Source organism: Peromyscus maniculatus, chromosome 10 (assembly GCF_049852395.1).
Source record: "Peromyscus maniculatus bairdii isolate BWxNUB_F1_BW_parent chromosome 10, HU_Pman_BW_mat_3.1, whole genome shotgun sequence".
NCBI lineage: Eukaryota > Metazoa > Chordata > Mammalia > Rodentia > Cricetidae > Peromyscus > Peromyscus maniculatus.
The window spans coordinates 8,120,104-8,132,201 of NC_134861.1; the positions used below are offsets into that span (position 1 = coordinate 8,120,104).

Genomic DNA, 12,098 nt, shown 5'->3' on the forward strand with positions numbered 1-12,098 from the left:
GACATGTGTATGGAAATGTGGTCTGTTTCCTAACCCTCAAAGAAAGCAGTCATTTCCAAACATTAGCTTTGGAATGGAAACAACAAAACACAACTGTGAAAGTTGTGATTAGCAAAGTGTGATAAGAGCCTTACCTACAAATGCCTCTAAGTGGCTGGTAATTGGAGCCAATTGCTAGGTGGGCCAGGGAATAATGCAGGCAATATTTTTAGTACCTTTTGCTCAAGGCTCTGAAAATTGCTTTTGGAAGATCTGATATCAATACTCTGTCGTTCCTACTGTACAAAGAAACAAATACAAGGCTAACGGATAGAGCCGGAGCTGTAGAGCCGCGCTCCAGTGGGGCCTGCAACCTAAGTTACTCCTCCAGGGACAACAACTCGGATATTTATTCTCTTATTCTGAAAACAATACTCCTTTCTTTCCTAGAAAACTTAGGTCAGACCAGAGAATTACCCCACATCAAAGAACGGGGCAGATGATGCTCGGTGGCACAGCACTTGCCTAGCGTACATAAAGCCTCACGCCTCAGCCCTAGGTATAAAAAGAGACTGTGGCCGGGCGGTGGTGCTCACGCCTTTAATCCCAGCACTCGGGAGGCAGAGCCAGGCGGATTGCTGTGAGTTCGAGGCCAGCCTGGGCGACCAAGTGAGCTCCAGGAAAGGCGCAAAACTACGCAGAGAAACCCTGTCTCGAAAAAACCAAAAAAAAAAAAAAAAAAAAAAAAGAGAGAGAGACTGTGGGCTAAGCATGGTGGTGCATACCTTTAGTCCCAGGCCTTGGGAGGCAGAGGCAGCTATGAGTTTGAGGTCAGTCAGAATTACATAGTGAGACTTTGTCTCAAAGTAAAATAAAAATAAATAGGTGAGAGAGACAGAAAACAGAATATAATCACAAAACCTATCTCTTGGCAGTAAGCAGTCAATGGTTTTTCTCTCTTTTACATTTACTTATTTGGGGGGAGGGGTGCAATGCCACAGTGCTTATGTGGACTCAGTTCTTTCCTTCTATCATGTGGGTTCCAGGGATCCAGCTTAGGTTGTCAGGCTTGGCAGCAAGTGCCTTTACCCACTGAGCCGTCTCAGCAGCCCAGGGGTTTATCTCTCCCTTTTCTTTAATTGAAAGTTTATTTCATTTTATGTATATGAGTGTTTCACCTGCATGTTGTATGTCTATGTCCCATGTGTGTGCCTGCTGCCCTTGGAGGCCAGAAGAAGAATCAGATCCCTGGGAACTGGAGTTACAGATGATTGTGAGCCACAACATGGGTGCTGAGACTCAAGCCTGGTCCATCTGTAACTACAGTTCCAGGGAAGCCATCTCTCTATTCTGGCCACAGTGGGCAACAGGCATGCACAAAATGCACACACATACACAAGGTAAAACATTCATACACATAAAATAAGATCAAAGGATTTTTTAAAAATGTAAAAGATTAAATCTCTCCAAGTTTCAGTTCTCTTAAATGAGAGCACTGGCCCTAGAGGATGCTGAAGGGCCTCTAGAGTGCTGCTGTGGAGGTCTTTAAATAAGGTACCCTCTCTTAAGTCACAGTGTCCTCACCTGGAAAGCAAGGAACAAACTGTAAAGAAATCCAGGCAAGCATTTTGGGGTGGTGCTGGTTAAAGTCGGGCATGAGCATTACGGTGTCCTTTGCATTACTGAAGACCTCATAGGATATGACAGAAAGCCATATTAGTTGCATTTGCAAGCCTTTCAACACTTGCCAACCAAATTTTAATGCAAAAGTAAGCAGATATGCAAAGTTAAAGTTGTAAATTCAGGTCTCAAAAGCTTGCAAGATTAACAACCCCCATTATTAAATTATATCGAGCTCCCAGCTCCTACACTGATCAAATATATTACATCTAAGCAATGCAGAAGTGGTGAAGATTCTGCTGAAAGAGCTTCTTCACTGAACTAACTCCACTCAACATTAAAGCTACCTTGATGTCTCTTTAAATGTCTATTAAAAACAAAGGGGAAAAAGCTGGTGTTGAGGCAGTAAATAAAAAGAAAGCCATACCACACTAGAGATGGAAATGACTAGTCCTCATCTCTTTATATAACAGAAGCATTCTGAGAAGATCAAGGTGAATTTACTGTGAAGGTAAGAAAGCTGGAATCTCAAAGTTCTGCAATTTTGTGGGCCTGTGCTTAATCTTATAGTCATCATTTGGTATTCCTGTATTAAAGAAAAACCTGTAAATTGCCTAAATTTAAGAGCCCACAAGACCTGATCTTATACTGCCCTACAAACATCTTGAATTTAAATTCAAGAAGGGGAAGACCGAGGATGCAGACCAGTGATGTAGCTTAGCATGCAAGAGATCCATGTGCAATTTTTAGAATTAAAACCAAGTAAATATCATTATCACTTTGAGGAACTGACAATTAATATAAAATTCTTGGAGGTGGTGGGGTAGGCTGGAGACATGGCTTAGCAGTTAAGAGCACTTGCTGGGAGCCCCCATGGTACTGCACTAGGCCCTCTGGATAAGTGAGACAGTTCCTTAGCTTGAACTGTTTAGTGGGCCAGGTAGTGGGATCGGGACCTGTCCTTAGTACATGAGCTGGCTTTTTGGATCCTAGTGCCTATGCTGAGACACTTTGCACAGTCTCTGTGCAGGGAGGAGGGGCTTGGACCTGCCTCAACTGAATGTACCAGGCTCTGCTGACTCCCCAGGGAAGACCTTGCCTTGGAGGAGGGAGGACAGGTGAATCTGTGGTTGATATGTAAAATGAATAGAAAATCTCTTAATATAAAAGAAAATACAAGGAAAAAAAAAAGTACTTGCTGTTCTTACAGAAGACCTGGGTTTGATTCCTAGCACCCACATGACAGATCACAATCATCTGTAACTCCAGTTCCAGGATAGCTGATGCCCTCTTCTGGCCTCCTTGGACATTGCATGCACATGGTACACAGGCATACATGCAAGCAAAACACCGATACACATAAAAATAATTAAAAAAAAACTTTCTCTTGGGCTTGTGATATAGCTCAGCAGTTAAAGGTCCTTGCTGCCAAGTCTAATGACCTGAGTTCTATCCCAGGAACTCATGATGGAAGGAGAGAACTAACTCTTGGAAGTTGTCCTCTGACCTCTACATCTTCTGTGAGATGCCTCAGCAGGTAAACGTGCCTGTTGTTAAGTCAAGTCTGATGATCTGAGTTCAATCCCCAGGACCCACGTGACCCAGGGGAGAGAACTGAGTCCTTTAAGTAGTCCTCTGACCGTCACATGCGTGCTATGGCAGGCACACACACAATATAAATAAATATGTAATTAATTTTTTTAAAGATCAACTTCTGCCAGGCAGTAGTTAGCACACAACTTTAATCCCAGGACTCAGGAGGCAGGGGCAGGCAGAATTCTGAGTTTAAGGTCAGCCCAGTCTACAGAGCAAGTTCCAAGGCAGTCAGGGCTACACAGAGAAACTGTGTCTCAAAAAACAAAAACAAAAACAAAAAAAAATTGCTCTTTGCTGCTCTGGGGCTGGGGATAGAGCTCAGTGGCAGAGTACTTATGGACCTGAGTCTGACCTCCAGTACTACAAAGTCAAAAGCTCAGCATTTATTTATTTATTTATTTATACAACTCTGTCTTTCTTTCTGTCTGTCTGTCTTCCTATTTTCAGGAGGACAGATGTGTGGGTATCTCCTATGTTGCCCAGGCTAGTCTCAACTCCTGGGCTTGAGCAATTCTCCTGCCTCAGACTCCAAAGGAGCAAGGCCTAGCCACTTAAAATGCGTAAGCTAAAAAGGAGTCTCTTTCCGGGAATTAAGTTCCTCTCTGTATATGCAATGGAAAAATCAGACCAAATGTTCTAAATGAGTTCTAATAAACCAAAGTTTGTTTGTCTGTCTATCTTTCCTTTTCTTTTCTTTTTTGGTTTTTTGAGACATGGTTCCTCTGTGTAGCCCTGGCTGACCTGGAATTCACTCTGTGGACCAGGCTGACCTCAAACTCACCGAGATTCACCTACCTCTTTCTCCCAAGTGCTGGGATTAAGCCACCACCTGGCTGATCTGTTCTCTACATAGCCACCAAAGATTCTGTGCAAAACATAAAACCTTCACTGGCTCAGCAGCACCCGTAGACTAATGGAAAGACCTTTCACGACCTGCTCCCCTAAAGGGCTTTCACCTTCAGCTCTTGCCACTGTGCTTGTTTAATATGTACTCAATTTCTTACTGAATTACATTTAGCCACTGTCCCTGACACTTTAGAGTACTAAGAAACACTAAGCTTCTCCCACTCTTTTTGTGTTTGTTTTGTTTTTGAGACAAGGTCTCTGTATATAGTCCTGGCTGTCCTGAAGCTAGGCAAGTGGACCAGGCTGGCCTCAACACTCAGATCCTCCTGCCTCTGCTTCCCAAGTGCTGGGATTAAAGGCATGCACCATAAAGTCTGGACAGACTCATTCGTTTTTAATTTCTGTGTATATGTGTGAGCCTTTGTGAGCGAGTATATGTGTAGCACACGTGTGCAGGAGCCCTCAGAGACCAGAAGAGGGCACTGAATCCCTCAGAACTGGAGTGACAGGCAGTTGTAAGCTGCCATGTAGGTGCCCAGATTCAAGAACAGTAAACACTCTCAGTGGCTGACCATCTCTCCAGCTCCATCTTCCACTATCCTTTTCTTCCTTCTGAAAGATCCTACTGGCAGCACCAAGATTCATGAATGACATCCTATTCTCTCCTAGTAATTTTCAGTACAAACACATTCAGGAAAGAAAGAAAAACACATTTGAAACACCAAATTGTCCATATAAAATCCAACAGGTGGCTTAAAAATTGCAAGATGGTTTCGTTTGTCATGTGACTGATCTGTTCTTTTGATTCTAGCATAACTCAAACAAGAACCAAGAAATATGGTTCATGTTGACTGAACCATGTGATTAATATTTGTATTTATACTTTGAAGTTAATTGTTTCTTTATGCTTTGGAATTAAGTGTGTCTGTATCATTCCAACAGCTGAAATACTGTAATGAATACATTTGCACATAATTATGTTCCATGTGTTAATGAGCTCGATTCCACTTCCCCTCCATGTTTTTACAGTTCCTTTCTGTTTTAGAAAGGCTAGGATGAAAACAAACTGCACATAATGGAAGGAGCCAGTATGGCTTACTGAAAAGTTCAGGTTATCTTTATTTGTTTATTTATACTTTATGTGCATTGGTACTTTGCCTTCATACATGTCTGCGGTAAGGTGTAAGACCCCCGGAGCTGGAGCTACAGACAGTAGTGAGCTGTATGCAGTTGTGGAAATTGAACCTGGGTCCTCTGGAAGAGCAGCCAGTGCTTTTTAACCACTGAGCCATCTCTCCAGCACGAGGTTGTTTCATCTTGTAAATGAAACTAGAATTTAGTGAAAATTAATGCCTGACCTCCACACACCTCACTAGACAGTATGGGGCAGGAACAAGGTACTGGGTCAGGTGGCCCAGACAGCGGGGTCTCCAGTCTGACTCCACCCTCCCTCCACTGCTTCAATCCTCATGGAGAGGCAGGTAACGAACTATACGGGGTCTCCAGTCTGGCTCCACCCTCTTCCCCTCCCTCCACAGCTCCAATCCTCATGGAGAGGCAGGTAACAACTATATGGTAGAGCACTTGCCTCACATGTGCAGGGCTTTGGGTTCCAACCCCGATACCATGAAAACAAAACACAACAAAACAAGTAGCTTGGACATTTCACAAGTACAAAAATAACATATAAGTATTGTGATTTTGAACAAACTTTTAACTTTTTTTTTCTTTTTTTGAGAAGGGTTTCTCTGTGTAGGCCTGGCTGTCCTGGAACTCACTCTGTAGACCAGGCTGGCCTCGAATTCACAGAGATCCGCCTGCTTCCACCTCCCAAGTGGTGGGATTAAAGGCGTGCACCACTACGCCTAGCTCATTCATCTTCTCTAACCTTTTATTTTGTCGTCAGGAAAACAAGCACAAGCCTTGGCTTCCAAACTATACTACATGAACTATCATCTTGTGAACAGTCTGTTGAGCACTTTGCACACATCATGGATATAGCTCGTCCTAAATATCTTCTCACTAATAACGAGTAGTTATTAAACTGGTAACATTGTTAGAGTAGGCCCTGTTTTCCTGAATGCAAACAGGGCCTCACTTTACAACCCCTTGCTGGCCTGGAACTCACAGGGATCTGACTGCCCTGCCTAGTATTAAAGGTGTGCACTACCATGCCCAGCCTGAATACAGACTTTAAAAGCTAGAGATTACCTACCTTTATTTGTAAGATTCCTAAATTTAACACCAGAAAAAAATAGTTAAGAGCACCCACCCCCATATGAACCACATATGTTGTCTGTGAATCACTTTCATCTCCAAATTGGCAGAAGCCAAATAAGTAGGGCTTTCCTGCAGTGGAATCTGTTCAAGCAAACATCTGCTGGTTCCTTGAAAAATGACCCCTACCCTCTGCCCCCCACAGGTAGCCTGTGAATCTGTGACCCCAAACCCATAGCCTCTGAGACTGAGATAATATCCTTGAGTGCTTGGGTCTCAAACAGAAGAAAGCACACATGAAGGAACTCATCTGAGCCCAAAGTGCATGGGTTTAATGAGAGGAATGATGACGGCTTTGTCCTGTTAGGACGGAAAGGATACCTTTTCCCGTTACTAATATTCTTGATCAAAGCATCAAAGGAGCATATGCTTTACGTGAACCACAGCCCATTTCCTGTTTTCTCAATTACTCCTTTTTCAAGGAAGGCATAAAATACAATTCTAAAGCCATAGATTCTATCTCTAGCTTTACCCATGAAGGTACCAATGACCTGGGAGAATCACTGAGAGCAGAACTTGCTCTAGTGCCTGCATCTGACAGTTAACAAGCCTCACGTCCCATGCCTTGTGACTACTCAGCAGACACTGAGTCATCAAATGATTAAACTGACTCTGTGCTTCTACTAGCCTGACCAGCATACATACTTCGAAGTCCTTTTCCCAACTCAAATGGCAAACAAGTCATTCCTGACTTTGACCTGAAGTTGTATTAAAAATGTGATTGAGGTGGAAAATCCAAGGGTCATGAAACACTCTAGATGGCCTTATACGATTGGACAAAAACCTAATACTCAAAGATGTTCCTCTCCCACCACTCCTGGTCTGCTGTCTAAACAAGAGTGAATGACTTTAGACTAATGAGATAACACTAATGGATGAAGCAGGCTCAAAAGACCCAGCTCCTAGCCACACGCACAAAGTATGCCCACTGGGACCTCACCAGGCGTGCAGCTTCTAAGCATATGGCCTCTGGAAAGATAAGTTTGGATGGAGAATCTGGGTCTTACTGACCTAAAGGCCTCATTTGATCATAATTAGAGACCATAAACGCACTTTCCCTGACTAATAAAACAAAGCTGATGTGATGAATGTAATGAACCACATGTGCATAATGAGATTACACAGAAAATTCATCTTTTTGAATAAATTCACTTAGAATGAATTGTAAGTCATTAGAATGATATGCTTGTCACTTGTATACACAACACATACACACACACACACACACACACACACAAATACACACAAATACACAGAAGCTGAGGCAGCAAAGGTAGATGCCCAACTCTCATGACATCTCATTTTTGGGGGCAAGTTGTTCTGAAGTCCTCAAAATCCAAAGAAACGGAAGATTGGAGCCAGGCTGTAATAAGTTAATGTTGAGGAAGAATACATTTTTCTTTCTTTGCACCCACCTTGGCCTGGACAGCGTAGGAAGCCAAGAGCACTGAAGCCTCAGGAGGGCAGTAGATCTTTTCATCCAAAATCTGTTTCTTCACCTGAAAGGGCAATGAGTGAGAGAGATGAGACGGCACGTGTGGAAGACAGCAGTGGCGCCTGTCACAGCAGACGGCTGCAGGGAACTCCAAACGAGGGCTGCCAGAGCAGCCTATTAACGATTTTCTGACAAAGGGGGCTTCTTAAAAAAAGTGTTGCAGACCAGTGGAGAGTTCAGCCACTGAGAAGTTATCAGTAAGATAGCTGCACAAAAGCCCTATCTCTTGTCCTCAGAGTCAAGGCTGAGGAGTAAATAGGATCTGCTTGATTACAGCAGACACTGACCGGGGCAATGACTAAGGGTAGCTGCACTCTGTCTCAGTCTTGGCCCCGGTGGAGCACTCACAGTACTAGAGGAGATGGAGTCTACTTTCAAATCTTCATACAAGACAAAAGTCATCAAGGCCACTGAATTATGACTGTAGAAAAAGTCATTACTTCCAATGTGCTGCTCTAAGGAAAAAGGAAGTAATAAAATTTGATCGATTCAACTTTTAAGTACACATGAGGTTCAGGAAATACAATTCCTAAGCTATAATGTTGAATTAACATATCTCATTGCACCTAATTCCATACAGTGGTGCAGTGTATGATGTTCCAGACACAAGGACAAGAGAACCACATGAAGTGGGGGTACATTAAGCAAATCTAACTCTTTTCACAGATTCCTATTAGTAAATGTTGCCCTGCTTACTCACAAAAACAATCTAACATCACAATATGAAGGAAGATCAAGCAAAAGTCACAGGGGACAGGTGCTGCCTCAGGTACTCACAGGAAAGCCATTTCTATAGTACTAAGGTATTCTGGCCTCATGTAGCTTGAGGTGGTCTTGAACTCTCTACATAACTAAAGATGACTCTGAACTTCTGATCCTCCTGTGGATTACAAAAGTACACTATGCTCTGTTTACACAACACTGGGGTTGGAACCCAAGGCTTCATAAATACAAGGCAAGCATTCTATAGACAGCTGCATCCCCAAGCCCCAAAGACTCTTCATGTGGCTTCATTCTCACATACACTATCCCCACCCCCAGCCCCGGCCCCCAGGTTTTAAAACTAAGAGAAAATGAAAGCTGAGATGTTCTGAAACAGTGAAACCTTCGAGTCTCCTAGTTTCTTTACAAAGAGAAAAGAAGAAGCCATAACAGAAAAAATCTGAAAGGGCTACCTTTTGACCTAAAACATGCACACATGCACACATGTGTGGAACTCCTTTGTAAAAGAAACTATTTAGCCAGGCATGGGACACACATCCCAGCATTCCAGAGGCTGAAGCAAAAAGATCTCAAGTTCAAGGCCAGCCTTATCTATGGAGTGAGAACCTCTTAACAACACAACACAACACAGCATTATATGGAGAGTAATATCATTTTCACGTACTATATCATGAACACAATACACAGAGGCTTCATATTACAAGGATTGTGTAAAAAAATCACAGATGTATTTCTGGGAAATCAATGTACTCAATGCCCTGTTACAATCTTTTACATCGTGGACAGTGGGGCACCCTGGGACACATAAGCAGCTTCAGCATGAGTCACACTACAGATAGCCATGAAACTGGGAAGGCTCTGACAATGACAAAACACGGTTTCCTTCCTTAAAGGAAGCAGCTCCCTGTGCTCCTAGATGGTCAACCTGTAATCTGGAATGCCTAACTTCTTCAGTTTGGTTAAGAATGACTTAAGAACACCAACTGCATATTCAACGAGACTGTCTCTAAGGAGCTTGCACTCCAGGGAAGGAGGAAATGACAATATACACCCAGAGTAGTGCAGAACGGGATGTCTGAAATACCTTCGGCATGGGTCAGACCAAGAGTCACTGCCATTCCAAAGAACTGCCTTGATGATGGCAGATCTTGAACTTTAAAGAAACTTCCTGCTAAGCCTCTGAAGCTTTTCTTTATAACCTCAGAGAACTTTCAAGTTAGCTAGAGGAACCTGGGATGTATGTTCACAGAGGTTTATATATTGGGTAACTGCTTCTACTATTCTTCATCATCACACCTCTGCAATTTCATCTGACATCAATTCTCACCACATGGGCAAAGTTCTATTCTCAGGATTTTTTTCCCCATTCCTGAACTCAAAGGACTATTTGGAGGCAAAACATTTTCTGCAGTGTAGAAGCATTTGTGGCCAACTCTAAGGGTTCACCTGGGCTGCTTTTGCAACCATACTCAAATTGGTCCTCTTAGAACTGGGGGAGATAACATGGGCTGGTGTACCTGTAAGAAAAATAAGTGTTGCGTGATCTCTTGAACTAGCTCCTCCTCAGCATTCTCAGGATAAAATTTGGCCAGGAAGTGAAAGGTAACTGGTTCTTCCTTCGAAACATCATGATCCAACACCTGCAGAATTCAGAGCAAAAGACATGCTGTGCTGGTTCCTCTTCATGGACTACCATCAAAGCACGCTGTGCAGGGAAGGTATAAATCCCTTCCCCGGTTGCATTCATCCCATTTCCCAAAGGCTGTGTTTCTACAATTGGAAGCATTCACAAAGCCATCCATAGCAGGAGATAATATCCACTTCGCACAGGGGGTTCTGAACTAAACCAATCAATAAACCCAAGGGGTGAGCAGAGCTACGGTGACAGCATCAGTGTTCTCAAAGCCACGGAAAATAGTTACAAACCAGAATGTATAACTCAAAGATCTTGGGCATTATCCTTTATTCTTTTTTCTTACTGCCCACTCTAATAGGTTCCACTGGAATACAGCTTAAACTAGATTTTTGTGACATCATTTATATGTTATAAATACTAGAAGTGAAACATGGCCATCATGGCGATGCTTTGTTCCTGGAATCTTTCCGAGATGGCCACAAAATGCTTGCAGTGCAGTAAGTAAACCACTGTCTTTAATCTTCTAACAATCCCACCCACCCCCTGAAAAGCTTGGACATCTGCTCTCCAGAGGGAATTTCATTTCAGGACATAAACATACTACCAGGCTCCATTAACATGTGTCATAATTTATTTCCCTTGAGCAGCAGGTTCTATGACTCCTGATGCCCCCAATCTAATATCCATTTGGCTAACATTCAGGTATGATTTAAAACTCACTTTGCTGAGAATCATAAAAAGATACAGAAAGCTTTGCTGTGTCTGCTATATAACTCTCCATATGCTTGCCCAAATTCCAGCAGCAGTCCCCAAGGGACTCAAAATAAGTCTAATCTAGTTGCCTTCCTCGGCACTGGCTCTTTGTGGCATTTAGAGTTTCTAGTAATTGGGAATGACCATTGAAACAGACAACCAAAGGAGTTCTAAGCACGAAAGAGATCACCATATCCATGTTGCAAACACAATTTGAACATCTCACTTAACATTAGTAAGAGGAGACTCTTGTTGGTTACCATGTTATGCAGTAGATAACTTCAGGGGCAATTGACAGGAGCACCATTTAGGGTCAGAATTAGACATGGGCCGGGCAGTAGTGGTGCACGCCTTTAATCCCAGCACTCGGGAGGCAGATCCAGGTGAATCTTTGTGAGTTCGAGGCCAGCCTGATCTACAAAGTGAGATTCAAGACAGGCTCCAAAGCTACACAGAGAAACCCTGTCTCGAAAGAATTATACTTTGGACTCGGGTCTTTTGGCCCTGTTCTCCAGCTGTCTCCACTGTGAAGTGGCCAGGAGAATAGATAGGCATATCTTTGCGTGAATATATGAACCCATAAATGGGCAGCTTCCCTAAGCCATAGCCATTTCCCAAGCCACCTCAAATTACTAGAAACCTAGATTTCACGTGATTAAGAAACCCCAGAGAATCCTGAGGAGGAAACGGGCATTGCTCTTTCATCTCAGGCTCTTTATTCCTTAGGTTTCATTAATGATTAAGTCTTGGTGTTCTCAAAGACTTATTAAAAAATAAAAAAAGAACACGAGCCCCAGGAGAATCTCTCAAAGACATAAACTGTTGAGGTTATTGTTTTTGTTTTTTGAAGCATACAAAGATAATAGTAATGCCATCCCTAAAACCTGACTATTGGTTCAATAAACTAACCCCAAAAAGCAAACAGGGTAGTGACAACGGGCAGAAAAGCTGGTCAAGATTTAGGCCTGGTGAATCCTGCTTGTCTGGGAGTCTGTGGAGAGCAGAAATGCCTGCAGGACCTGTTTCCTACATACATGACTTAATATTAAAATGTGCCCCCTTCTTTACCATATCCTTGTGATACTCCAACAATGAGCAAATAAGCTAAGTGCAGGCTTAGGGAAAAACAAAAACAAACAAACAAACAAAAAAAAAAAACAGAAACCAAAACCA

General features: G+C 42.8%; 1 protein-coding gene across 4 annotated transcripts in view; it reads right to left on the bottom strand.

Annotated features, from left to right (window-relative positions):
• Positions 1-12,098, bottom strand: part of Nf2 (NF2, moesin-ezrin-radixin like (MERLIN) tumor suppressor) — an 88,337-nt gene that overhangs the window by 44,333 nt on the left and 31,906 nt on the right. For all 4 annotated transcript variants that reach the window (XM_015991740.3, XM_006972955.4, XM_042285702.2 and 1 more), the window contains exons 3-4: positions 10,054-10,176; positions 7,734-7,817 (exon numbers count right to left, since the gene is read on the bottom strand). In XM_015991740.3, the coding sequence (XP_015847226.1) occupies positions 7,734-7,817; positions 10,054-10,176 (207 nt within the window). The remainder of the gene's footprint in view (positions 1-7,733; positions 7,818-10,053; positions 10,177-12,098) is intronic.